The 27,689-nt window shown below is 49.7% G+C and overlaps 2 protein-coding genes across 2 annotated transcripts; one reads left to right on the plus strand and one right to left on the minus strand.

Moving 5' to 3' along the window:
- Positions 1 to 255: 255 nt before the first annotated feature.
- On the minus strand, positions 256 to 1,468 carry TM2D2 (TM2 domain containing 2). Its single transcript, XM_069035370.1, has 4 exons — positions 1,239 to 1,468; positions 1,076 to 1,163; positions 880 to 995; positions 256 to 759 (listed from the first exon to the last, which is right to left on the minus strand). The coding sequence occupies exons 1-4, from the start codon at positions 1,424 to 1,426 to the stop codon at positions 546 to 548; spliced, it is 606 nt and encodes a 201-aa protein (XP_068891471.1). The 5' UTR covers positions 1,427 to 1,468; the 3' UTR covers positions 256 to 545.
- A 2,262-nt stretch (positions 1,469 to 3,730) lies between these two features.
- On the plus strand, positions 3,731 to 27,451 carry ADAM9 (ADAM metallopeptidase domain 9). The gene is made up of 22 exons (XM_069035431.1): positions 3,731 to 3,888; positions 10,335 to 10,432; positions 10,752 to 10,816; positions 11,869 to 11,947; positions 13,486 to 13,562; positions 14,294 to 14,483; positions 15,240 to 15,305; positions 15,738 to 15,809; positions 16,352 to 16,521; positions 17,705 to 17,786; positions 18,532 to 18,665; positions 18,877 to 19,048; positions 19,166 to 19,258; positions 19,472 to 19,667; positions 20,172 to 20,277; positions 20,709 to 20,892; positions 21,529 to 21,609; positions 22,086 to 22,191; positions 23,201 to 23,339; positions 23,814 to 23,916; positions 24,502 to 24,629; positions 25,356 to 27,451. The coding sequence occupies exons 1-22, from the start codon at positions 3,783 to 3,785 to the stop codon at positions 25,468 to 25,470; spliced, it is 2,562 nt and encodes an 853-aa protein (XP_068891532.1). The 5' UTR covers positions 3,731 to 3,782; the 3' UTR covers positions 25,471 to 27,451.
- Positions 27,452 to 27,689: the final 238 nt, after the last annotated feature.

Below are 27,689 nucleotides of genomic sequence, written 5' to 3' on the forward strand. Positions count from 1 at the left end.
GTGAACAGGGTGTAAATAATGCAGAATTAGAGCTCATGGCTTTGCCACCCCGTCCCTGTAAAAGGGGTTACTCAGCCTGAAAGGCTCTGGCCTTGGGCCCTGAGTTCGCTGGCCAGGTGGCCCATGACCCCAGGGTAACCAAGGCTCAGGACTCTGGATTAATGGGCTGGCTGGAGGGGCTCAGGGCTAGACCATGACTCCATGGCCTTCATCGCCATATGGCTGTGACTCTACTAATCCCCAAAGTACATGAAGTCAGCTTCTTCCAGATTTTATTAATGTTTGTTTGACCCCCTGTGTTTGCAAGCTCTGATTTCTTAAGCTGTTACTATTTGCAGCAGGAAGCCAGATTATTTTAAACAAGCAAAATATATCCTGAACAACTTTGTGTCCAAGGCTGGTACAGAGTCATTATCAAGAGTGACTGTTCTGCACGCTGAGTTACAGTTCTGTAAGTCCACGTTGTGCCAGGCAGAGCCGGGGCTGTTGCTTGGAGCGAGCAGAGGCATCCACGGGCTGCAGCTGGGGCCAGCCCTGCCCCTCCCTCAGTACACGGTGCACCAGTTGCTGCCATCGCTGGGCATCAGCCCACCGGTGATCAGCAGAATCAGATCCACAAACCACCAGATGCCCAGGCCCCCCAGGGTCAGCAGCTTCCCCACGGCGGTGCCGGTGTGGCCCAGGCAGAACCGATCCACTCCGAAGCAGCCCAGGAAGAAGGAGTAGAGCAGAGTGGTGATGAAGTAGTGTCCCGTGTACCTGCGAGGGAAGAGGCGGCGGTGTCAGGGAGTGTCAGCCTTCCCCGCCGGACCAGCCCTGCTCCTGCTGGGGGGGGGGGCTCCGTCCAGTGGGTGCGGGGGGGGACAGGGACTCTCCTACTTGACACAGGGCCGGCTGCCCCGCAGGAAGCTCCGCGGCTCGGCGCACTCGATGCCCTCCAGCGCTCGGCACTGCACCCGCGTGTGATCCACCTCGCCGTGGGCCTGTCCGCCGAACTGCGGCGGGGGCAGCGCTCAGCGCTCGGCGGGGCCCGGGGGGCGCCGGCAGTGGGGCCGCCCCCCCGCCCCGCCCTCACCTTCACGCAGCCGTGGCCCAGCTCCTGCTGTGCCGTGGCGTTCCCGCCGTGGTCCACCGGCTCCTCGCACTCCACGAACTCGTCGGGGCTGCGCGGAAGGAGCGGGTGGTGAGGGCGGCCGGGTGGCCGCGCTCCCCCCACCCCGCCCCGGCCCGGCGCTCACAGGTAGGTGCAGAGGACGAGCGGCGCCCGCGGATCGCTGTAGGCCCAGGCGGCGGCGGGCGGCCCCGGCGGCAGGTCCCGGGGCTCGGTGTCGTTGCCCGGGAGGCCGCGGCCGTGCAGCAGCAGCAGGTTCCCGAGCAGGAGCACGGCCTGGCCGCACAGCAGCGCGTACCCCACGGGCGGCGCCATGGCGGCAACGCCGCCCCGCTCGGCCTCGGGCCGCGCCGCCCGCAGCCAATGGGCGCCCGCCGCAGCGCCGCCGGGGGCGGGGGGAGCCGCCCGCAGCCAATGGGCGCCCGCCGCCGCGCCACCGGGGGCGGAGGGAGCCGCTCGCAGCCAATGGGCGCCCGCCGCCGCGCCGCCGGGGGCGGGGGGAGCCGCCCGCAGCCAATGGGCGCCCGCCGCCGCGCCGCCGGGGGCGGGGGGAGCTACCCGCAGCCAATGGGCGCCCGCCGCCGAGGGCGGGGGGAGCCGCTCGCAGCCAATCAGCGAGAAGGCGGAAGAAGCCGCGGAAGCGGCAGCGAAGGGGCGCGGTGGCGGGAGGGCGCGGCAGACGAGGAGACGATTGGCTGTCGGGGAGGGCTGGCGGCCAATGGGCGAAGGCGAGGGGCGGGGCGCAGCGCGAGCTGTTGCGCGTGCGCCGCCCTCCGCCGCGCGCGGCGCTCCCGGGGCTGCTCTGCCCCAAACGGGGCCCAGCCGGGGCTCGGGCACCCCTCCCCCGGGCGGGCACCCTCCGCGCCCCCGGAAAGCGGACACCCTTCGCACCGGAGAAAGGCTCTCAGGGGTCTGTGTTGCCGGGCAGCGGGGCGGCTCAGCGGCCACATCAGCGAGTGATTCCATCCGGGCTGGCTGTGGTGCTGCATGGCTCCCCCCAGTGTCACCTCGCCCTGTGGGAATGGGAGGCAGCCTTGGTTCCGGTGCATCTGTGCTCTTTTCCATAGTAAATTGACTCCACTGAGCCACTCTCCGTGTTTGCCCTTTGTGTCGGGTTAAGGGAGAATCGCTCCTATCCGAGCCATAGGAGGGACAAAATGTCTGTACTTGGATGTCAGGAAATCTCACTGCAACGGGTTTTCTCACTGTGCTTTATTCTAGTCACAAAGTCCGCGCTGGAGCCAGCGAACAGCCCTAATCCAGTGCTCGGCTCCGAGGTCTCATTTGTGGCTTCAGACACTGCAGACCTCCAGGATTTATTGGTTGGTTTTACCTGGTTCCTCTCCCAGAGCACCTTCCACTGTGCCTGCTGATGTGGGTGTCCCAAGTGTGCTCCCCCTGGCAGAGCAGATGAGCAGGGATTTGATTTGACCCGAACGGTGTGCTCAGAAGCTGACCCAGCTGTCCCAGTGGTGGCGTGTCTGGAGCCTAGAGGTGTGTTTACAGTTCCTTGTGTCGCAGGGCTGCAGTAGTGGTGCTGAGTGACAGGAGAAGCCAAAGGACATGGATGTGGCTCTTGTTTGAACCCGGGAATCTCATGCCCCTCAGGCAGGAACCACAGGATGATTCATGTTTTCATCATTTGTACAGTGCACAGAGGTATCCGTATGTGATCCATGCTATTATCATAATCCATAAGGAGCCTTCTGTATCTTGAGTAATGCCCAAGCACTGACTGGGCATTCCCAAGCTCTTTATTCCCTGACTCAAGAGCTGTGTGCAGCTTCTGTAGGGGATGGAGATGGATTCCTTCAATATTGTGTTTGTCCAGGCTCTTTTAGGCTTCATATTGTGCTACTTTGCCATTACTTGCTCGTAATGTGATGGGTCTGTCATGTGTTTGTTCCTGATTTTTCTGGAGGATGACACAGAGCTCCAAAGATGCCCTGACAGGTTGTCCATGGGCCACTAGTGGAGCAGGGCAATATGCCTGGTGCTTGTAGCGGGGGGCAAAGCCTGTGACGCCTTCTCCTTCTGGGGAGTTTCCCGTGCTCACCTGTACCTGTGGTATTGCCCAGCCAGGGGCTGACACGATGAGTTCTTATGTGCTTCCAACATAATTATGAAAAGGCTCTTCCTCCAGAGGGTGGTGGGGCACTGAACAGGCTCCCGAGGGAAAGATCACAGTCCCAAGGCTACCAGAGCTCCAGGAGGGTTTGGACAACGCTCTCAGGGATGCACAGGGTGGGATTGTTGGGGTGTCTGCGCAGGGCCGGGAGCTGGCCTCGATGACCCCTGTGGGCCCTTTCCAGCTCAGGATGTTCTATGGTTCTTTGCTTCCAATGCGGAGTGCCGTTTTTTGGCAAGAAAGGCCAGCAGAGCCGTGGCGGCCGCAGTCTGCGCTGACACCAGCTCCCTTTGTGGGCGTTTCCTTCGGCACCCCATCGCTTTTGGTACCGGGTAGTTTTTAGTCCAAAAAAGCACTGTAAAGGTTGAGAGCCTTCCCGCTCCGGCCGGGTGTCCCTGGGGCGGTGCCGCTGCCCACGGTCCGTGCCGGGCCCGGGGCGGGCGGGCGGACGGCTCCGCCCCGGGGCGGTGCAGCGCAGGCCCCGGCCCGGCTCCATAAGGCCGCGGGGCCGCCGGCCGGACCCAGCGCCCCACGGGAGGGGCGATGCGGGCAGGGATTGTCATGGCCCGGGCCTGGAGCTGCCTCTGCCGCTTCCTCATCTTCCTCATCTTCCTCCTGCCGCCGCCGGCCGCGCCCGGGCCGCCCGCGGGTGAGTGCGCGGGGCCGGGCCGGGCCTGCCGCCCGCACCCCCCTCGGCCCCTAATTCCCTTTCCCGGACAGCGCCGTTCCCCCTTCCCCGTCCCCTCCGGAGGGTCGGGCCCTCCCCAGGACCATCTGGGGAGGGTCTGGCAGCCGCTTCCCCTCCCCTGCCCTCGAAGCGTGGCAGGTGGGGCAGAGACCGCCCTATACCTTGGCCAGAGCGGGAGGTCCTGCCCGCTGTCCCCCTAAGCCCCGCGGTGGCTCCGAGGGCAGGGGGCGGTGGTCCCCGGGGGTCGCCGGTGGCAGCAGGAGGGTCTGTGGGTGGCAGCACCACCTGTGCCCTGCCCAGCATCGTCTGTGCCGACGTGCTCCTGGTCAGGGGTGCTGCGGAGGGCCCGGCGGGACAGCGGGGTCCTTTCTCTGGACCCTGGAACTCCAGACGAGGAGGTGATCCCGGTAGTGACCTCGGGTCCCCGCACACCTGCCCGAGTTCCCGGGTGTCCCGTGAGCACTGTCTCTGCTCCTCAGTCCTCCCGTGTCAGGTACGGCCGTGCGCTCGCCGGGAGCTCTGCCAGGCTCTCTCGGAGCAGGAGGCAAAGCACCCCTGGCAAAGCCCGCAGAGACGCAGGGCTGCCCGGTCAGTGCAGGTGGCCTCGGCCATCGAGGAGCTCGGGTGTCTGAGCCGGGCGTGGGGCAGGACCGCGCAGCCTGCTGTCCCCAGGGAGGTAGGGCAGGACTCAGTGCCATCGTTCTGCGTGGCTTTTAAGGAGTTGGTCCTGTGCTGTCCTTAGGGACTGTTTATGAATTGAGATGGTTCCGTTTATGGACTCTTACGGTTCTGATTCAAGGCTATACATACATGGCAGAAATGTCTCCTCTGTCATTGTTTCCCCCTCCTGACATGTGCACTGTGTAAAACTTTTGTGTTTGTCACTACTGCATGTTTTTATAGTCAGGTCTTCCCAGCTGAGGAGTATACAACTTGATACTGGTGCTTCATGCTGAGGACAGTGCTTCTGTGTTGTGTGTCTCTCCCTGAGGGATTCTGTGCTGGAATTTCTTCCTCTCACTTGCTTCGTCGTTGCTGGAGGGTGTGTGAGCTGTGTGAGGTGAAAGCCAACTTTGAGAGGTGGCTGGTGGTGGAAGTAGCACAGCAAGTTGGGAGCTCTGACTGGAGGCCGAGGAGTGAAGTCTGAAATTATGCATCTCTGAGATATCAGGTGCTTGTGCTTCCAGTGGAGTGGTTGGTGTTTTGAGGAATAAAATTTTAGTTCCTGCCTGTAGGAAACAAACACTGGTGCTAGCTCCTGATGGTGGATGGTAGTGTTCCTCTCTGCCTTTGGAAGTCTCTGTCCCAGCACTTAATGCCAAACCTGCCATGAAATAGAATGCACCTTCTTGGCCTGAGGTATGAGCGTGAAGGAGAGGGTAGAAACCTCCAACTTTTGGGTTATAATGTAAGCGCTTTTGACACACTTAGGGACGTAAGGCAGAAGTGGAGTGTTACCAGAAGCCATTAATTGAAAATTCCTGAATGACCATAATCACATGGTGATGTGTAGCCTTGAGGGGTTTTTGTGTGTGGGTTTTCCTCTCCTGCTTGTGTCCATAGGAGCCTTCAAGGTTTGACTGGATGAATTCAGAAAAATTCACAGGCAGAGACTGTTTTGTGCTACTTCATCTCTTTCTTGATACTTGGTGTCATACACATACCAGGATGTTCCAGCCAGGCTTGGCCACAATTCTTGAAGTGTCTAAATGCTTGGGTTTAAATTTCTGGGGAGATAGGGTGTTTGGTTGAAATAATTCTTTTGTTCAGATCACAGAAAACACAGCACTACCTCACCCATATTGCAACAAATCTGGGACAATCATTCAGCAAAGAGGGGGTTTGTGGTTATTTCCTCCGTGTGGAAAGGAAAGAGAGGAAAGGCATTTCAGTGTAGCAAACGTTGCCTCTCGTAGTGCCTTGCTTTTGGAAAAAGGAAGTTTGAACCATGACTTGGGAATTTCTACGTGTCTTGATCGTTATTATTTCTCAAGCTAAAATTAAAAAAAAAAAGAAGCTAAGAATGTGCATTTCACAGTTCCCTTTGGTGGCCAAATGTAAAGCCAGCGATGTCTCCAAAGAGAAGGTTCCCACGGACTCAGCTGGGTAAGCAGAGCTGACCTTCACAGCTGGTAAGATGGGGAGGAAGTGAGTGGGCTCGGCGTGCTCGGCTCCTGTCTGTGGGCACGCTGTCATGTATGGAAGGGAGGGCCTCCAGGGCCAGTGACCCACAGGAAGGGTGTCCTGGTGAGATTGCTCATCTTGCTCCAGAGGACAGCACAGCTTTACCCTGCTTCTCCTTGTGAGAAGGTGCCGAGGTGCAGAGGATGTTGTGACAGTGCCAGTGGACACGCATGACAGTCCTTTTTGTGAAACAAGGGGAGCTGTTGTCTTGCAGACAAATTAGGCTTTAGGAAGGGCAGAAGGAATGGGGAGAGTCTAGACAGGAAACACTTACAGCATAGGTCTGGATTTCAGCAAGGGGGAGTAAGAATTTTCTAGGAAATATTTCTGTGGAAGAGCTCCGTAACCTGATCAATGTCCAACATCCCTGGTGAAATACCGAAAAAAACTTCATGAACTGTTCTGGCCAGGTTTAATGTTATGCAAATATTCCAGGTGAGCAATACATCAAGTAGATGAATTTGCTTCCCTTGCCATGATGGTTGGTCATCTCTTCCTGCCTTCTAAAGGGCACCAGCACAGCAGGAGACCCAGCAGGTCTGAAGACTGAGAGCAGGGGAGGGAGAGATGGAAAGAAAAGTCCCAAGGAGTGGTGCCCTGTAGAAGAACAGCTGGCCAGATGTTCCCAGGTGTTTTAAAGATGAAGCACCACTGAGGCACTCTAGCCTTTGGGCTATGGGAGGAGCTGGAACTGCTGGCTCCACAAAAAACATTCCTACATTTAGCAGAAGACTTGTTATCTTTGTGTTGTGTATAAACCTCTAAACATTTTTAAGTGGACTTGGATAATATTTGCATAGTGAAAGTGAAGGAGGTTTTTACTTGCAGTAGTCCAAAGAGTAAATCCTACTACAACTGTAACCTTAGTGCAAAAGTCAAGCACACCAAGAAAATGCTTTTCCTGGTGTGTCATTGCTTGGAGAAATCCACCAGCAGTGGTGGTTTTGTTGTTTTGAAGGACATAGGTAAGCAAGCCAGGTCATGGAAGTGTCTCCTCAGACACCGCTTGGCAAACTCCTGTATGATTCTGAAAATAGGATATGGAGAATGCAGATTGAGCTGGCAGTTGGTACCTCCCAGTCAGACGGGATTCAGGCTCCTTAAAGACAGGGATAACAATTCCAGTGTTTTGAGCACTAGGGAAGTATCTGTCAGAAAGAAGGCTTTGAAAGGATGGTGCAGAGTGCCCTGCTGAGGTGGAAATAATTGTCTGTACTAGTATGAAAGGGTGAAAAATGGGGAGCAGGAGCATGTTGGCAGGAAAGGAAATAAGTGTGAGAGTAAGTTAAATGACAAATGAATCAGACACGTGCTGTCTGTTTTGAAGGTGAGATTAACCTGTGGAGATCCATAAACACACAAAACACGTGTGCCTTGGGATGCGTGAGGCCTCACTGGGCTGTTGTGTCCTGTTCCAGGTGCTTCTGTGGAATAGGTTTATCTCTGACTGGAGAGGGCAGCCACAACAGCCTGATATGAACAGGCAGAAGTGTAAGGAAATACTGAATATTGATGTTTCTTAGTTGCAGGAAAGAAGAGGGATGTGTGACAGCACACTGGAAATCTAAAGATTTGGAGGCAGAGAGAAGGGAGTGAATGGTTCACCTCCTTTGGGGATCTGAGGTACAGCTTGAAGCACATGAGCTGATCTGTTGAAGATCAGGGATGCTCGGTGGAGATGCTCCATGTGGCACTGGTCCTGCCTGGGGCCCTGATGGGCTGGATGGCTCTGTAATGCCTTTGGCATTTCTGGTGAGCAATCCCCTGCCAAAGTGTGGAATGACTGGTGCAGCTGACCTCAGCTATTAATTGTAATCAATTGATGATAACCACAGTTAACTTAATGAGTTTTGGTATTAGCTGCTGACCTGCTCACATGCTGATGAATTCATTTTTATGAAAATAGCTTGTTTTGTAGTGTAATAGGCCACAGTCTGAACTTCCTCTTTTTAGTTTTTTTTTTTTCTTCTCTTGAAGAGTGTATCTTTGACCTTCCTTTGCTAGGCTTGGGAAGGAGTCACAGCTCAGGAAGGATGATAATTGAGGGGAAGTGTGAGTGTAGGTGGCTGTAGCTGTGTGCTGTGATTCTGTAACTGAGCCAATGACCCATGGGCATGCCAAGGTCTCGCAAGACAGGGGATGCAGTTTGACTTTTGATGAATACAGATCTTACCTGTCAGGCACTCCCAGAACATTTTCCTGAACACCCCCAGATATTCCCCCAGTGTCTGGAGAGCCGTTATGGCTGTGATGTGTTCCAATGGTTTTCAAGCTCCCACATGCCAGGGAGCATGCATGGAATTCCTATGGTGGATTTGGGGCGGGGAGGGGAAGGTGATTCACATCTTCCTAGTTGTCTCCAATGCTTGGTAATTAATGGCAGCCTTTAATGAGATGAGATAAATATGGTCATGGATGCAATTGCATTTTTCTGTTCAGAAACAAAATCTCAATCCGGAAATGGGTCATCAGCATGTGTCATGTTCTCAGCAGTGATGTGGTACAGCTCCAACAGCTGCTTTGGCCAGTGGCAGAAAGCACCTGAGGACTAAAAGTCCTGTAACTTGCTGAAAAATTGATTTCAAACTGTACCTGGCCTTTTTAGGGGGAAAATGTGGGAGCAGGGTTGGCTTTCTGCTTGGCTGCACTTGTCTCTTTGGTTGGATTTTTGTTGAAATACTCTGTGCCCTCTTTGAGGGTTGCTGGTGGTATGTGAAATGCTGCACAGTGCACATGGCATGGAACAGGTAAAGAATGGGAAGGAGAGCAGAAAGTGGGGAGAGAAATGTTGGAGCATTCAGAGAGTTGAAAATCGTCCTTTTAGTGCCGTTGCTCTAAGAGGATCCTCTTGGAGTTGTACTCTTCCCAGAAATCCCTCCCAGTTCTGCTTCATGTGATGATTCACTTATTTGTCTTCTGCTTCCAAGCTGCTCTTGAGCTAATGTGTCGTATTCCAAGCACTGTGAAGGTTGGCTGTGTCCTGCTGTTTGTGTAACCTGTGCCTCGAGAGCCTCCAGAACCTGGCCCAAGTGTCCCATCCCCACTACTACGGGCATGTGGGAATGGCAGTGGGGAAGGAGCAAGTGCTGAGCAGCGACCTGCAGGAGCTAGGGGCTGGGTATGAGTGTGTGGTTGGAAATGACAAATGTAGAGAAGTGATTCCTGCAGTATGTGCTTTTGGTGTGCTCAGAGGGGCTGGTTTTAACTGGATGCAGCATCTCAGTCCCATTTGAGAGATCTTGGAGGATCTTGGACACCAAACACTTGCTCACCTGCCCCAGGTGTGGTGATGATTTCTGGAGACAGACAGTGAGGATAACTGCTCCCTTCCCCCTACCTTTGTTGGGAAGCTCAGACTCCTCTGATGAGCTCATTGTTTCCCTTACCATGAGCCAGAAAAACCATTTCTCTGGATACTGCCTGTGATCCAGGTTGACCAACCTCCTGCTTCCTGGGTGAGCGGCTCCGAGCCAGGCACCAGCAGATGCCACCGCTGATGGGAGAAGTAATTTGCATGCACAGTTTATTGTTGTTTACACAGTTAATATAAAATAGTTGCTTGCAAAAACTGATGAAGGGAGCTTGGACCGTGGACTTGTTAGGTTCAAGGGATCTGTCTGATGTTGCGTAGGCAAATAATAAATCAAGGGATCTGTGACGGCTGCTTTGTCGCAGGGATTTGTCTCACCTCAGTTGTTTTGCTGAGGCCCTTGAGGGCTCTCTAAGAGCATAATGAGCAGTAGCAGCAGCCTCAGGTCAGGAGTTCGGCTGTGCTGCGCAGGGCAAGGGTGAGAGGCTGAGCTGTGCCATGGGGAAGAGCAGGAGCTGCTGGAGCTCCTTGAGAGAGGCTGCACGGGGCAGTTCTGCAGCTTTGCAGCACAGGACACCTGGTTTCACACTGGGTATCCTTGAGCGAGTTCTTGCTGTGCTGACCTGCTTTAAATGCTGATTCCTGCTGATGAAGAGCGGTGGTGTATGAGATGGGTATTGGTAAGACAGTGATTGGAAAGTGAAGATTTCAATTGGAAGCTTTCTGGACAAATTGGTGTCTTCTCTGCTGTTTGTTTTCTCTGGCCCCTTGCAAGGCAATCGAAGTGTGCTTTGCTCTGAGGTTTGCTCTGTGCACTTCTGTGTGTGGACTCTTCCTGAAGTGTTTTCTTCCTTCTGCCTTATCCTCTTGATTGCTTTGTTCCTTTACCCAGTGTTTCTGTTCTGCTTTCCAGGTTTCCAGGAGATTTCCCTGCTCACTTCCTACGAAGTTGTAACTCCACAGAGATTGGGAAGAGAACGGCGAGAGGCTTCCAACAGCTCCTCAATACAGGTACTGGGCACTTGCCTGCCCCAAGGCTGGGGAGGTGCTGGCTCACTGTAAATATTCAGTAAAAAAATCTGTGCTGTCCTTTTCTGGCTCTGACTCATAACTTTTCTGTGGAAGTTTTAGAAGGAAGGAATAAGAAAACCACAGTTCTATTTTGAAATAATTTCTTTCATGTGACTTTTCCCCAGTCACACAGGTAGGGATGCTAGGTTCTGGCAACAGGGACAATTATAAAATAAATTTTAGGCTCATCCACCTTTCTTGGTTTCAAAGAATGTTTTATTCATTAACATGAGTAAAATGCACTTTTCTTTATATTCAGGACAAGGTGTCATATGCTGTTGAGATTGAGGGAAAAGAATACACGATTCATCTAGAAAAGAACAAGTAAGTAATGAATATCTTTAAATTATTAGATTATTCAAACTGTTGTGTCCAGATGACAAGCTGGCAGATAGCACATGAGTTTTGAATCCTGGGCTTCTGTGTGGGAAGTGCAGGTACATCCCAGCTCTGCAAAATGGGAAGAGATTGAGTCTTAGTGTCCTGGCCATCAGCCAGAGATGTTTTTTGATTCCTGCAGCCCTGGGGAACCCCCTTCAGAGCAGGAAGCTGCAGATTACTCTGAAGAGACCCAGGGAATCTACAACTCTTTCCATTCACAGCTAAAAATAAACAAGCTGAGCTGTATTTCAAGTAAATATTTTCACTTTTGTCTGGATTTTATTTATTGTTTTAGTTTTGTGGTTTTTCCTGTCTCAGTAGCACAAGGATGCTAATAAATGAGGAAACTCACTTTCTATCCAAGGTCTGAATACTGAGAACTCACAGCTGATATAGATGCTGTCTGTCTGGAGTTGAAGGGCCACTTGCAGCACCAGCACGTGGTCATTTACTAGGCTGCTGCTGCTCCAAACTGCCCTTGTGATAGAGACAACTCTACAAGCCCTTGGGAAGCTCCAGCTGCCACTTTCCAAGGCCCTGACCCTCAGAAACATGGGAATTTAGCTGCACCACATCAATGGAATTACCAGGATGGTGCAGCAGTCTTAGCTGTGGGAGACTTTCCCAATGCACTTCCTCCCTAAACTGGGGAAGAGAAGGCATGTGCAACAGACTGAGGGCTAGATTTTTTTTTTTTTCCTGTTTGGAAACAGGCTTTTCGCACAATTTAGTGGGTTTTGCTGCTTTTCCTGTCTCTGAGGTGAGGTGGTTGGTTTGAACATTAGCAGTTCTACCATTCTGGTCTCTTGAATTTTGCTGTGAAAATACACAATTTCTTTGTTAGTTTTGAAGGGTTTTCCTTTTTAATGTTTCCTTATTTAATTGCAATTTACCTATTTGTCACACTTCTGATTAGGACCATCTTACTGTTCTTCTCCAATGTCGCAGTCATTTTGTGAAATTCCTCTTGTATTCCTTCTCCCCTTTCATTGCAGAGAACTGCTGCCCAAAGATTTCACAGTTTATACCTATAACAAGGAGGGAAAGTTGCAACTGGAATATCCAGATGTCCAGGTAGGATTTCTTTCTATTCATACCCTCACTGAAGGTGACTGGAACGCTGAGCATCTGTGGGATGAGGGAGTCGGGGTTACAAAAGGATAGTTGTATTTTCTACTGGGCCACCTTCAGAACCAACCGCCCTCTTCCTGGAGAGAATCCTTAATTTTGGATGAGCATCTAACCTGTAAGAGAGCTGTATTTTCTGATGTGGGGCTGGTTGCTGTCTCATTAAAAGCTGCTCTTCTCTAAAAGGCAGTGCTGTTGGTATCTCATTGTTGGAGTGGTCCTGTCCTTGTCTCACGGCCCAGGGCGGGGCTGATGTCACTTCTGGCCTCTGCTGCCTTCCTCCAAAGACTGGAGCCCGCAGGGCAGCGCTGGCTGCTCCAGGGACTGAACAGGCAGCTTTGTTTTTGCTTTTATACACAATGAGCTTCCAGATTGGTCCTTGAGCCACAGTGAACTGTCAGCCACTGGCCTGTCCATTCAGCAGGGCTGGCTGTTAGGAGCTAACAACTTCTGAGGGTGGGCAGGTGGTCTGTTAGTGCTGACATGGGGGAACTGCTGGACAGGATGGATGACATCAAGTCTGAAGGACCTTTGAGAGGGATGTGATCTGTGTAGTGTTGGGGTTATTCCACGGAAAGCAAGTTTGCAGCTCTCTTTCTGTACAAGCAGGCTGCCTGACGTTGCCTTTGAAAATGTAGAATTAAAAGCAGGTTGTGTGATACAAAATGCATGAGTGCTTTTCTAATGGCTTCACTCTTAAGGATCAGTGTTGTTCCTTTGAAAGGGGAAGTGTTAGTCATACATGATTCATAGGATCTTGTTCTTGAAAATAGAGCACCTGAGTCAAATGACTATTTTGCTTCCCAGTTAAAAGGGATTGGTTAGAGGAAAAATGCTTTTTCTGCATTTTTTCTGACGGGAAAAATGCTTTTTCTGCATGAGGTCACAGAAGTCACGCTGGCCCTGAAGGATTAGCACGTCCCCTCCTTTCTTTCTGCATTCCTTGCTGAGCAACAGGTGATAGAATCTATATTATAGACCCCTATATCAATGTCCAAAAAACCTATGCCAGAGAAAATAGAGTGTATTTGCCCCATGCTACCCCTTGTCTATTTTCCAAAATACGTATATACAGAGTACACAGTGGAAGTACTCCATCTGTCAGGGCTGATGAGGGCTGCATTGTGCAGCCAGAAAGCTCTGGCAGCGCAGCACTGGCTGGTGTGGACAGCAGGTGTTGTCCCTCCTCCTGCTACAGAGAGGTGACAGACAAGCCAGAACTTTTTGCCAGAAGACTGGAGAGTAATTTGACCCAACTTTGTAGGGAGGGGCTGGCCTTGAAATATTTGAGGCAGGGTGGAGGACAGAACAGGAGAGGGAATAGCCTAGGTCAAGTTAAGAAATCCAGCTGTGGTAAATTTAACTTAATACATTCTGCGTTCTTGAGTTGTAATCACTGCTGGTCAGTGGCAGATCAGAGATTGCCCTGGGTGTGCAGGAATGCCTGAAACATGTATGTAATGCACCCTTGTTTTCCCATCCAGGATCACTGCCATTATCAGGGATACGTGGAGGGGACCCTGGATTCCCTGGTGGCTGTCAGCACTTGCTCAGGGCTCAGGTAGCACAACTCCTCCTTTGTGTCCTGGCTGTCACACTGTGGCTGCTGAACCCAAAACCCAATTCTGCTGTTTTTAACTGTGCCTCAGCCAGTCAGGGAGTCACTGGCTGCACTGAGCTGCCTTGGTGCTGTTGTCTTGTGCCATCTTTTATTCAAGGAGTTCATGGATATTTGAAGTACCATCAAGTAAGTTATTAATGCAGTTTGTTATCAGAGTGCAGTAAGTTGATTTTGGCACACATTTGGCTTATTTTCTAACTTGCAGAGATGGTCATGGCAACTGTACCTAGTGCAGAAATGGAAAGTTGAACACTAGTCTCCAAATTTCACAAAGTTGGCCCTAAACCTTGTGCACCTCAAGTCTGATGGAATTTTTTCTGCTTTGGGCTAATTGCCCTATATTCTGTTCCAGTGATTTTTTTTTGCAGGGCTGTGCCAGGCACCAGGGTGGCAATAGTGTATTTGAACTAAAGCATTTCTGCTTAAGAACTGTGATGTAATTCCTGGGGCATTGCAGAGCCTTACAGAAGTATTTGATTTACTGCATTTGTAAGGCCCTACTCAGTGAAAGGCTGCTGCCAGGCCTGAAGTGGTGTGCTGCTTCACAAGAACTGAGGTATAGGCAGGCTTTGGTTATCCAAGTATAACTGTTCCTTTGTTTAGCTGTAAAAATTGTGGGTAACTGTCCTCTGTGCTCAGTGCTGGATTTCTCACACACTGCCATATTTTAGGGGTTTGGTGACAATAGGGAATGTCACCTATGGGATTGAGCCCATGGATTCCTCTTCTGGCTCTAAACACATTTTATATCGACTGGAGAATGTGAAGAAAGAGCCCACAACGTGTGGAGTAACTGCTGAAGGCCAGGAAGGGGAACATGCAGAGGGAAATCTCCATCCCAGTATGACCCAGCTGCTGCGGGTAAGTCCTCCCCAGTCCCACATAATGGAGTTTGTGAGTTCATTTAAGAGTATGGAAGCAGCTTATCAGATTTCCTGGGACTTAGCACATACCTAAAGGTTTATGATTTGGGGGTTTCTGCACTACTGGAAAACTCAGTTCCTTCTGCAAAGCAGCCACAGTTTTCTCCTGCTTCTGCACATGGCAGTGAGGATGGAGCAGCTGGCTGGAATATTCCTAGGCTTTTTTTGGGGACTTTTAAGGGCAGGAACGTGACCCTCATGGAGATACTTGTTAACAAAGTACTGCATCAGGAACCAGGAGAATATTGTTGTGTTTATTCCATCCTCCTCACCATCACAGTAGCAGTTTGGTTTGAAGGTCCCCCTTATCCTTCAAGGACTGTCTGTACAGGAACAAGACTGAAATGAAAGCAGGAGAATGAAAGGTGTTGTGTTTCACTTAAAGATCGTTGGTATTTGCTTGTAGAATCTTTCTGCTCCTTTATAAAAGTGTGTGCTGACTTTCCAAAGCAACCTGGGCACAGGTCCCTTGCTTTTGAAACAAGGGAAATCTTTGTGCAGCTGAATTTTAGTGTAAAACACAGAGGCTGTCATTGCATTGGATTACACTGCTTGGGTTTGGCACTGTGTGCTTTGGGTGTGACTCAAACCACTGGTGGCATCAAGTGAAATCTGACAATGTCATGAGGGTTTTTTTGTTTACACTTGAATTAATTAATCTGAAGTTGTCTAAAACCTTTTTTTTTTTCCCCAGAGGAAGAGGGCGGTCCTGCACCAGACAAGATACGTGGAGCTGTTCATAGTTGTGGATAAAGAAAAGGTGGGAGTTGTGTGTGGCTTTCCCTTTTTTTTTTTTTTAATCCTCAGGAGAGGGCCTGAAAAGCCCTCAGGCTTCATTACTCCCAAAAGAATTCTTGAAAAACACTCGACACTTTACCCAAGTTGTGCAAATATGCTACCCTAGAAGTGGATAAAACATGTGCTATGCAATCCTCCTCAGAAAAGGAGTGAGCCATGAGACAAGGAGAGGTTCTGTCAGCAAGGAATCTCGTAGTGTAAGGAAAGCACGTAGTAAAAACTGCCTTTGCTGTTGTCCTTGGAATATTGAGCTGCTGAGCAATAGCAGTGAAGATGTTGTTTCTTGGTTAGCATCTTCTGGGAGATTTGGAGCCAGGCAAAAATGTTCTGTTCCTTTTGGTAAGTGTTGTCTTTAGCTCTTCTCTTTGTGATACTAAGTTTCTTTGTCTTGTAGTTTGAAGATTTTGGGAAGAGTGAAACAGAAGTAAGAGAACACATGGTGCAGCTGGCAAACTTCCTTGACAGTGTGAGTAGGAGCAATGCTGTGTGCTGCAGCCCTGCTGCCTTTTGTAAATGTCCACCTTGGGGTCTGTTCTGGTACCACTTTGGGGAATGCATCACCATGGAAGCTTTTCCACCTCTAAATTCATCTGCACTTATCCACCTTGAGAATTAGTTTAGGGAACTCTTCCAACCAGTGCTACATCCAGTGAGTGACAGGATAGATGGTTGCAATTATTGCAGTTCTTTTGTCTGTGTAAAGGTTAGAGAAAAAGTATAATTCTACTATTTCACATGATACTTGTCAGAATTGAGACTTCTTTTTATTTCTGTTTTGTGTGGTCTTACAATGTAGCCAGTGTGGCATTTAACCATTGATCCTGTAGCTGATGAAGGTCTAAATCACAGAGAACATCCATTCTGATGGTTCTGGTTGTGTACTAGCTGTGAAAAAAGAGTCAAACCTGCACAGAAAAGATGGATACTTGCAGTAAGATCTGTAACACCAGGACACTTGTTTTTGTCTGAAGATATTAATAAATATTTCTCCTCTTTTGTTCTCCCCAGATGTATGTTATGTTGAACATCCGCATTGTGCTGGTTGGTTTGGAGATCTGGAAGCATGAAAACATCATCAGCACGGATGGTGGGGCTGGGGATGTGCTGGCGAATTTTGTGCAGTGGCGAGAGAAAAACCTCGTTTTGCGGCGGAGACACGACAGTGCCCAGTTTGTCCTGTGAGTAGCAGCTCCTTCCCTTTGACCCCAAGAAGCTTATTCTGTTCCTGCCTGCTCAGCCCAGCTGTAGTGCCAGAAGCAGCTGCTGTATTTCAGAGAGTCCTAGGCACTCTGCTGTGGTTTGTGTCTTGTGAAAACATTCTGGGTCAAGTTAAGCATTTTTAAGGTTTCTGTGCTCTTTAATTTCAGTGTCCTCTGACAGATGTATTGCTAAATAACACTTTTTTTTCCTCATCCCACATGTCCTACATTGTTCTATGTTGTATGGTGTAAAGCTTCGGCTCAGATAGTCCTTTGTCACATTGTAACAGGTTGGGCTTGTGATCCACGGGGATCCAAGGGCCTTTTCCACTTGAAAATAAGCACAAACCTGTTGCAGAGTGTTGCATTTTAGTGGAGACAAAGTTGTTTCTGCAGTTGGCTTCCAGAAGCTGGTGACCTGGTTTGAGTTTGCCATGGGATGTTAATCTGTCTGGCCCTGCTCCCTCAAGCAAGCCCAGAGGTTCCTGAGCTGTTCCCTGCCCCATTCCAGGACACGTGCCCCAGTGCACTTCCTGCTCCTGCAGATAGTGCAGGCCTTGGGAGGTCACTGCCCAAAGCAGGGAAAGGGCAGAGGTGCAAGCACAGTGAATCTGCCCTCCCCTTCCTCTGGGAGCTGGGAGCCTCCTCTCCCAGCACAGCAGCATGCAGGTGATGGAGGCAAATGTCTGAGGAAATACTAATTTTAGAAGTTCTTTTATATGCAGTAAAATGTGGTGTATTTTGCTGTGGCACTTAACCTCTAAGAACAAAATAGAGAACAATGAGAAGGAAGTTGACAAAGGAAGAATCCATGGAGTTGCTCATACCAGAAAGGCAGATGACAGCCAATTAAACCAAATGATTTTAAGGGTGGACCATTGAGCTCTTTATATGCAGAGGGATGATGTGGAAGAGGCTGACTTTGTCTGTAAACGCTTGTCTTAAATTAACAGAATAAAGGCATCTTGAGCAGAAAGCAAAAGCTTAACTGGTGCATTTGTGCCTGCAATCAGTAGCAGTGCTCCTGGTAGTGCTCCTGTGTCAGCCTTGGAAAGCTGGAGCAGCAGGATTTGTGCCCCACAGGCAGGAGTGGTGTGCTTATATGGGCTGTGTGTGTCTGTACAGACAGATGATGGCCTCTCGTTTCTCTCCATGACTGTAGGAAGAAGGGTTTTGGTGGCACAGCTGGAATGGCCTATGTGGGAACAGTGTGCTCCAAGAGCCATGCAGGAGGCATTAACGTGGTGAGATTTCTTTAGTGATCTCTGAATGTCATTGAGATCAGAGTTTGCACTCTGGAAGCACAGAGTCTTTCTTAACAAAGCTGAAGTGTCTTAGTGGGGCTCTTATGTTGTCCCCAACAATTTCTGACACTTCCAGGATATCTGGATCACAACTTCTCTGTAGTCTTCTGCTCAGCTTCCCCTCTGCTCAGTGTGCAGCACTCATGCAAAAGGATTTCTCAGAATTTCTTTGTGTCGTTTTAAGCATCTCTGCCTCAAAAGTTTGTGGGAGCTATGGGTGTTCTCAAATCTGTCTTGTACTGTCTGGCCTGCAGCTGTGACCTCCCTGAGCAGTGCTGCTTCACTGCATGTTTTATATGGAATTGCAGAGCCTTAATGAACCAAGCTGCTGGTCTCAGATAACCGGCAATCCCAGAAATCTGGTTTCTTTGGACCAGTGACAGAAGTGCTGGAATTGGCACATTTCAGGAGAACTGGGCTGGTGTGGAGAGTTCTAGTTTTTGTGTTAATGTTGCAGCTGCTCTGGAAAGTGGAGGTCGTTGGGTAGTGTCCCAGAGAGGTTTCTCTGAGGGCTCTTATTGCTAAGCAAATTCCACACACTTGGTTGGAAATCTGGCACTGTTGATCTGAGAATCCTGATAATGTAGAGACAGAATGGCAAAAGTGTCTCCTTGGCACATAAGTAAACACTGACTTTGTTAATACAAGCTCTCTTCTGACTGCCTTCTGTGTCGCTTCTGTGCAGTTTGGAAGGATCAGTATCCAGATGTTTGCATCCATCATGGCTCACGAGCTCGGCCATAACCTGGGGATGAACCATGATGATGAACGAGTCTGCCACTGTGGGGCAAGCAGCTGCATTATGAGCTCTGGAGCATCGTAAGTAGCTGACCAAGGGGATGAAAAGAAGGCTCAAAATGCCCCATCCACGTGCTTTGTTTTTATGGATTACTTTCACCTTCAAATTCCCCTTGCAAAGAGTCATGTTATGCTTGTAATGGGGAAAGCAAACGTTTCCTTTGTTCTGCAAACACAGGGAATGCTGTTGGGTTGGCTTAGTGTAAAGCTCAGCCCATTTTCTCCACTGCAGGGGATCGAGGAACTTCAGCAGTTGCAGTGCAGAAGACTTTGAGAAGCTGACACTCAACAAAGGTGGGAGCTGCCTGCTCAACGTCCCAAAGCCTGATGAGACCTACAGCATCCCGTACTGCGGGAACAAGCTGGTGGATGCTGGGGAGGAGTGTGACTGTGGCTCACCAAAGGTTCGTAGCTGTGTGTTTTCCCAGTGGTGCCAGGGCAGCCTTGTGCCTCTCACTCAGAGGGGACTGCATGTGACAGAGGGGAAGATCTTGTGACATTCCCAGCACTTCTGTCCTCAGGAATGTGAAAGCGATCCGTGCTGCGAGACGGGAACTTGCAGGCTGCGAGCTGGTGCTGAATGTGCTTATGGTGACTGCTGCAAAAACTGCCAGGTAGGAGACTTCGGTGTTGTTTGGAAGTTGAGAAAAGGAGAACATTGGCTTAGTCAGTGCATCTGTGAGAGTGAGTTGTCCTGCATGTCCGCAGCCCCACGAGGGCTTCAGATCAGTCCCTTGTTTGGAGCATATCATGGGTCAGGTGCAGTGTCTGTCTCTGCTGGGAGGTTCCTGCTTTCCGATGCAGTTTTCCCTCCCCTCTCTCTTCAGCTCCTTCCTGGAGGCACTGAGTGTCGGGCAAGTACCAACGAGTGTGACCTCCCGGAGTACTGCAATGGCACATCCCAGTTCTGCCAGCCGGACTTCACCGTGCAGAACGGGCACCCCTGCCACAACCAGGAGGCCTATTGCTACAACGGCGTGTGCCAGTACCACGACGCACAGTGCCAGGATATCTTTGGCTCCAGTAAGGAAGAGCACAGTGTTACAATCTTAGAGATATAACTAAAGACTACACTAAGTTCATTTAATATATTTATTTGATTTTCTGTAACAAAGACCAGCTGGCTTTGGCAGAGGCCTTGAAGCAGTGGTGGTAATGGCTTAGCATAATGGTCATGCATTCTTCCTGTGTTACACTTAGTGCTGTGCTGGGGATTTAAGTAATAATTTTGTTGCACTTATCGTTTTTGGTACAGTGGGGTTTTTGCTGTATAGGGCTGTAAAGAAATATCAAATGCTAGAACTGATTCAGGTTAAGTAACTGTTTTTCTCCATTTTTAAACTTGGAACCTTGCAATTCTGACATTGTAACCTCTTTAGTGTTTTGATCAAGTTCCTAAGCTTGCTGCTGCATGGCAAATACTTGGTGTAGCAGGGTAGTTGCTCTGGGTGCAGGAGATACTGTGTGAGATGTTTCTGTGCCTGGGTAACGTGGCTCCTCTCTCTGGGGATGGGCTGTTGTTTGCAGAAGCCAAAGCAGCCCCCAGCAGTTGCTTTACTGAAGTGAATTCCAAGGGGGACAGATTTGGCAACTGTGGTTTCCATGGCCATGACTACAAGAAATGTTCCAGCTGGTGAGTTGAGCCCAGTGCATTGGGAAGTTCTGAAATGTATCATTGGGAATCTGTATTTGGGTGCTGTAGTGTCAGTTTGGGATGTTGTAGCAGGGGCACAGGGGAGGGATGCAGGGCTGTGGTGAGGAGAGCGTGTTCCACGTCTCCCATCAAGGATTGTGCTTTTCCTAAGTGTTCACATATGGGAAGATGACAAGCAAATCATCATGTTTTCCTTAATGTAGAGATTCCAACAGCTTATAGAAAGAAGGGATAAACTTCTCTTGCAGCACTGGAATGAAGCCCAGTTCAGTTTTATTTGTCGAGTTGCCTCAATTTTGTTTTCAAGTAGTATCTTCCAGTAGAAAGGAAAGATCGTATCAAACACATGGTAGTCTCCTCCTCAGAATAAATTCAAGTGTCACTACAGTGTTCCTATGTTGCTGTTGTAGGAATGCCATGTGTGGGAAGCTGCAGTGTGAAAATGTGAAAGCCATGCCTGTGTTTGGAATCAAGCCTGCTATTATCCAAACTCCCATCAAAGACTCTCTATGCTGGGGGGTGGATTTCCAGCTGGGCTCTGATGTCCCGGACCCAGGGATGGTGAATGAAGGCACCAAGTGTGGTAATGGAAAGGTAATTAAAAAATGATATCCTAAGGTAATAATTCGGGGTATTCATGGGAATAAAATTTTCAGCTGCATTGTTTCATGAATAGTTATGACCATTATTTTTTGATGCCTGTAGTTAATGTAAAAGTAAAGGAGTCCATTGATTCCCCCCCACAGCCCAGTACTGCACTGCATGTGCATCAAACATTTAATGGGCCTTTCATTTGTAGGTGAATCGAAAGAAATTGAGTTTGTTGAGAGCCAGAATCTTTGCTTTGTGAATGAGCAGGAAGAGCCAGACCCACACAAATGCCTTGAAGACAACTTTCAATTAAAATCCAACTAAACTAAAGAGTGCAGAAGCTTAGCCCTAGCAGAGGAATGTGCATTCCACATGTCCTTACTGGGCACAATTTAATTGCTGTTCCTTTACATTCAGACTGGAGACAAAAGGCTCCAGTGCCAGCTCAGCCCCATGCTGAGAGGCCTTTTGTAGAACAGAGTTTCTGCAGAGTTTGGAATTATCAGTGAGAGTGTGTGAGGCTTTGTGGCAGCAAGCACAGCATGGCTGTGGAGCCCCGAGCTAGGAGCAGGGATCTGGGGAGGCAAGGGGGCACTGAAATGCCATCATCCCTCATCTGTGTGCATCTCTGTTCCCCAGATCTGCAGGCACTTCCAGTGTGTGAGTGCCTCTGTCCTGAACTATGACTGTGACGTGGAGAAGCAGTGCCATGGGCATGGGGTAAGCAGGGAAGAGAGGCAGCAAGTTTTGAAGTGGTGATTAGTAATTTTATTGTTCTGTTTTGTTGAACTGTAAAGCACTCTATAAAATGCCTCTAGACAAGGGCACCTGTAGTAGTGTCAAAAAAATCTTTAACAAAACTCTCTGCCAGGCAAGAATTCCCAGTTCCAGTATTACTAATGAAATTTGACTCTGCATCTCACAAAGAAAAAAAAACCAACAAAACAAGCAAAGCCATGGTGTGTAAGCCTTTGGGATAGCTAATCCTTGGAAGCTCTTCCTGAACAGTGCTGTGTGTGCTCAGTCATGTGAAATCTTGGGATGCCTGGCCAAGGACTGTTTGGATTTGATTTGGGAGTTACTGGGTAGAGTTCTCCAGGCTGAGCAATACGAGGGACAGAACAGGTCGTGGCTGCTGCACGCAGATTTAAATGCGTAGAGATGGAAGTTACTGAGTATTTGTGTTTTGGAAACAGGTGTGCAACAACAACAGGAACTGCCACTGTGAAGCAGGATGGGCCCCTCCTTACTGTGACTCCAAAGGCTACGGGGGCAGTGTGGACAGTGGCCCTCCCTACAATGGCAAGTGGCTGTGAGGGCTGGGGCTGGGTGTGCCAGAGCAGCCGATGTGTTGGTGAACTTTGGGGGATGGCTCTGCACGAGGTTTCACTGGCAAAGAATTCTTGCAGAGGTTTTCTGCTCAAGGTGTTGCCCTTCTCTCTGGGGATGCTGGGGTAGGCATCTGTAAGGATCTGGACTGGTTTAGTTCAGGTGATTTCTGCCACCTTGGAACAAAGATCCTCTTGGACTTCTCTGTGTCCCGGCTGGGAAGGGGAGCCCCAGTGAAGGGGAAGCAGGATTCTTGCATGACAGAAAGCAAACTGACAGAGCTGGGGTGCTTGCTTTGCTCACTGAGGGTTTGAAGGTGAAATAGGAAGCCAGAGCCAAGCTCTAATTTGGAGAAAACTTAATGCTGTGTCCATGTGGAGTATATAAAGATGGGATTGGTGTAACTTCTGTGGGCTACAAGAACGATCTTTTCATAAGCTGGTGTGGGTTTGGGAAAGCAGTGTGATGCAGTAACAGGCTGGAGGAACACACTGGAGCTTGGGCAGATCCCTCAAATCATCAGACAAAAAATGGAAAGGCTGTTTTAGTACTTCTGGGGAGGAATTGCTGCATATAAAAATGTCAAGATTAAGAGCCCAAGTTTTTTGTCTACAGCAAACAGTGATTGGAGAAGAGGTAGATTTAATATCAGACCAAAAGGCAGAAGCTCTATTGTCCTCTCTTGTAAGAGCTTTAGTAATGAAGCATTACAGTAATGAAAAATGAGGATTGATCTCCTAATTTAATGTGCTGTTGCAGTCCAGGGTATCATGGTAGGTACGGCTCTAAAAGATAAACAAAACAGAAAGGATCTATTTGGGCATATATCTTGCAGTCTTACTGGATTCTTTTGGGTTTTTTTTCTATGAAAAATGGAAAACAGTTATAGACCCATTCCTACCAAATATTCGCTGCTATTATGAGTCAGATGGTGGTAACACCATGTAAGATTTATTTCTTCTCCGTGGTTTTGTCCCCTCAGACAAAGACACCTCGCTGCGCAACGGGCTGCTAGTGTTCTTTTTTCTGGTCCTCCCACTCCTCGTAGCTGCTGCTCTGGCCTTTGCAAAGAGAGACAGGTTGAAGCGATGCTTCAGGAGGCTGATGTCCCGCTGCCATTCGTGAGTGCCTCCTCCTTTCTGCCTTCTCCTCTGCCCTTTGAATAGTCCATGGATGTTTGTTTACACGAGCCAGTGCCAAAGTGTGGAGACATATCTCAGTCCCAGGATGTCAGGTAAAGCCCCCTGCATCCAGTGGCACATGTAGCTTGCCTCTGGCAATGACAGAAAAGATAAATTCATCCCAAATCAAGAGAGCAGAGAATTTTCTCTTTACTGTTATGTTTGTTCTTGTGCACTGGTGATAGGGGTTTATATTTTTGGGTTTCATCTATTTATAAAAGGGCAAAGGGAAGCTGCCAGAGCCCTGAACAGAAAAGGGCTGTTGTTTATTAGATTTGTGGTAAATATTATCTTTCTCACACTTGATATGTGCTAAGATAGTATAAATCCAGCTGTCAAGTTCACAGTGCCTGGGTTCATGGCCTGCACAGTCTGGGTTACGTGCTCACACAGTCCATATCCATTGGATTTCAGGTCACTCCAGTCACCTCCTCCCCGGCCAGAGACCGAACCCAGGGACTACCAGCAGAGAGGCTTCTCCCATGGCATGCCTTATGCTCCAAGGGCTGTACCCATGGTAGGAATCACGTACTTTCCTTTAGTCTGTTTGTTACTCTCAAGTAAAGAGATGAAGGCAGTTTATATAATTTTTGCCCTAATAAAAGCTTCAAACTTACTTCTTCATTTCTCAAAATTGTGTTTCTCCTTGATGAAAAGCAAGGAGAATATTTGTTTCCTAAGGGTTGTGTGGGGGGCTCCTCTGTTTCCCAGTTTAAGCTTTGGCCCAGGCTGTGCTTGCCTTGACAAGCAGTTTACCTGGTTTTCCTCGTGACAGAACACCCACCCCACATGAGAAGGGTGTCTGCCAGCTCCCCAGCCCCTCTCCTTGTCAGAGCAGTTGTCCTCTGAAAGCCACAGCCACCCAGAGCACACTCCCAGAGCAAACCAAGTGCTGTTGTGATTAGCCCTTATGTGTTTTTCCAAATCCAGCACTTCCCAGACTGCTGTTGCTTCTTCCTACTGAGTTTCTCAGAGGAAAGAACAACTCTGACATAGCCAGGCTGGTTTGCAAGGTGGTCTTGAATGCCACTTGTTTAGTGGTGCAAATACTTTGATTCCTTCTGTGCAATTTGTGAACATTCTCTTTTGATTTTCTTTCTAGGATATGCATCCAAATACCTTTCCTGTCCCTGCTTACCCAGTTAACCAGCACCCTCAGCAGGCTTTTCACCAGCCCTACTACTCCCCGCCGCAGTACCCGGTGCAGCAGCCACACAGGGCACCCAGCAGGTCAGTGGAGTTACTGCAAATGCCCATTGCCAGTGCCACTGATGGGTTTTCTTGTCCTGTTCTTCACTCCCGGGAGCCCTGGGGTGTTCCATCACGTGTTGTGTGCAAGCAGGGCTGACTTTTCACTGGCAGAAGTTTCTCCTTCACTTCACCCTGAAAGGCAGCGCATTCATCCTGCGCTGTCACGGCTGTGTGGTGATGAACGAGGCTCACAGTGCTGCTGTGGGGGAAGATTAGCCCAGCAGGTGGATGAAAGGCCTGTTAAAATAGTCAGTTTAAAAGCAAATTACTCAAAAATCTGTCATTTTGCTGATTTGTGAATGTTATGGCCAAGTGCAAAACCATTTCTCTTAACTTTGAACAGAAAGTTTTCCTTTATTTTTCATCTTTTTAATCGTGCTTGTAAAATGCAGTCGTGTGCCATGGCACACACAGACCCAGGAAGTGCCAGGTACTAAGTGGGAGCACCCCAATGTAGCTCATGTTGGTGGGGCACTTGGGCGGGGGGGTTCTTTAAAGGATTTTGGGAGAAAAGGTGAGTTTTAACAAATGGGGGTTCCCTGAGAATTTCAGGCAGTTTAAGGCCCAGTGTGCCCGTGGCATGTTCGAAACGAGTCTTGGTGTGGGAGCAGTGGTGTGGTGGCTGGGGATGCTTGCAGTGGGCGTGGGAGGGCTGTGGGTGGTGGGTGCTGCAGGACTGACCACACCTCCTCTGTCCCCTTGCAGGCCCCCGCCCCCGCAGCAGAAGGTTGTACCTCAGGGACTGCCGCCACCACAGCAGAAATGTTTACCTCAGGGACAGTACTTCCCTTCCCGACCGGCACCTTTGCCTCCCAAATAGCTTTTGGCTTCCTCGGGGCCTTCACATGAGCTGACCTGTTCACTGCGACGGCTGAAATTGCAGTTCCCCTTCTGGCATCCCGCGGCAGTGCCGGCAGCCTCCCTGCTGCAGCCTGGGACAGGGCAAACGAGAGATCCAAACCAGGAATGTAGAACTTTACACTAAATAAATACCTCGACCAAAGCTCCAGGGACTGAAACACCCAGCCCGTTCCTCGCTCTGTCCAAGCTTTGCTGCTGCAGCCAGGCTGGCAGCAGGAGTGCAGCAGCCTGCAGGGAAATAATCCTGAAATCCAGCACGTGGATTTGGGCTTCCCCATTTCTGCCATGAGCCCTGGTAAGGAAATTGTCCAATTTGTTGTTGTCTCTCTGACTGTGTGGTGAGCAATTGGAGTAACCTGCTTGCAAATCAAGGAGATCCGGTCAGTTAATTTACAGTTACTCTGCATGGACTGGAAAGTGTTTCCTGTGTACACCTCGATGGCATAAATGGAGTGAGGTCTCAGAGGACTTTTTCAGAGGAAGAGAGAGATATTTTAAACATGTTTATGCATGTATATTATGTTTATAGATGCATAATAATGCACTTAAATTCTTAACTCCATGCTGACTGACACTAAGCTGTGCTATAGGAGCACTGAGTTTAATGCTTTTTAATTAGAGTGGCTAAATGAGATTCCTGTACTAATTCCCACTAATACATGGATGGGCAGTGGTCATAAAGGTACGAGAAGACACGGCCATATTCTGGTTTTAAAAAATGGGGTGCTGTTAGGTTTTGATTCAAGTCTAAAGACAGAGCAGCAGTCCCTGCAGAGCACTGGGATGCGGGAAGTGTCTCTGCCTGGACCGCCAGAGCTTCTCTGAGCACTTTAAATGAGAACCTGGTGACTGATGCACCCCTTCTTTTAATACCCAAACCTTTGTAGTGTCAGTCAGGATGCCTCTGGGCTACTGTGTGTCAGACTAGACTGCCCTCTGCTCCCACACCATGGGCTAGACTGGATTTTGGAGCTCCTCCTGAGCAGAGGTGCTCAGCATCCACTGTGGTAGGAGAGGGAGCTGTGGATCCTGATCCCGTGATGCCGTGGGTAGAAGCTGGATGTCATGGTCACAAGTAGGAATCTATTGCACAACTTGCTAAAAGTGAGGTTCTATTGCACAAACTTGCTAAAAGTGAGGGAAGTGCTGAAGAGAGTGCTGGGCTGTTTCACTCTGTGCTCGCCACAAGCACAGCTCGATCTGTAAAATCCCCCTAATATTGCCAAAAAATAATCTTTTCCTCTGTATATACATACTTAAATATATATATAGTGTGTGCAGTAATAAAATACTTGAACTCCTGTGGTTTCCCATAAACTTAGACTAAGATTTATAACACAATTAAAATCTGTAAAATGTCACCTAGAATTTTACCAACTGTACTGGTGGGGGTCTCCTTTTTATTCCAAGATAATCAATTACTTCCTAATGTTGCTGTGTCCCGCTCTGCCTGTCTGTCTGTCTGTCACAATGAGCTCTGCAGCTGGATGCAGCCCATCTCCAGCCCTGGTCAGAGGGTGGGGAGAGAGGAGGAGATCCAGGGAATGAAGTCATCCAGAGAGATGTACCTAGCTGTGTGTGACACGCTGTGTGTGTGAACTAAACTATGCTGAAAATGGTGCCTTTACAAGACAAAGAGTTTTTGTACTCCCAGTGTGCACATTGGAATAGCCACAGTTGCGGAGGGCAGGGACGTGTGGTTTTAGAAGCTATCCCAGGGACAGGAAATAGCTCCAATTTTTGGTGTCAAATACTGAAGATGACTACTGACTTTCTTTTGTAAAGGATACCTGTCCCTGGGCAGGTCTGGAGCTGGTGCGGCCGTGGTCGACACCCACGTTCACCTCCGCAGCCGGCCCCACGCTGGTCTCTGGCCAAAGGGCTGTTCCCGACCCCTTTGGACAGACCCAACAAGCAATAAAGATGCCAGTTTTGTACAAGTCTCTGCCTCGGCCTCTGCTTTAGGGGAGGGAGGGGCTGGTGCCGGTGGGGCTGTTACCTGGGGGGCAGTTACTGGTGGGCTGTGGGGCCGTTACTGGTGGGGCTGTTACCGGCCGGCCATGGGGCCACTTTGTGCAATGCCACCGCTGCTGCTCCTGCTGCTCCTGGAGCTGCTGCAGGGACAGGGTCCCCCTGAGCCCCCCACCCACCAGGACTGGGCTCAGCCATGGGGGTCTC

Source organism: Aphelocoma coerulescens, chromosome 22, assembly GCF_041296385.1.
Source record: "Aphelocoma coerulescens isolate FSJ_1873_10779 chromosome 22, UR_Acoe_1.0, whole genome shotgun sequence".
NCBI lineage: Eukaryota > Metazoa > Chordata > Aves > Passeriformes > Corvidae > Aphelocoma > Aphelocoma coerulescens.

Bases quoted from the DNA above. Each gene is read 5' to 3' on its own strand.
- TM2D2 (XM_069035370.1), bottom strand. From the start codon at position 1,426: ATGGCGCCGCCCGTGGGGTACGCGCTGCTGTGCGGCCAGGCCGTGCTC. The intron at 1,164-1,238 runs GTGAGCGCCGGG...CCTTCCGCGCAG, and splicing joins CTCGTCCTCTGCACCTACCT to CCCCGACGAGTTCGTGGAGT. The intron at 996-1,075 runs GTGAGGGCGGGG...CCCCCGCCGCAG, and splicing joins TGGGCCACGGCTGCGTGAAG to TTCGGCGGACAGGCCCACGG.
- ADAM9 (XM_069035431.1), top strand. From the start codon at position 3,783: ATGCGGGCAGGGATTGTCATGGCCCGGGCCTGGAGCTGCCTCTGCCGC. The intron at 10,433-10,751 runs GTACTGGGCACT...CTTTATATTCAG, and splicing joins CCAACAGCTCCTCAATACAG to GACAAGGTGTCATATGCTGT. The intron at 20,278-20,708 runs GTGAGTTGAGCC...TTGCTGTTGTAG, and splicing joins TACAAGAAATGTTCCAGCTG to GAATGCCATGTGTGGGAAGC.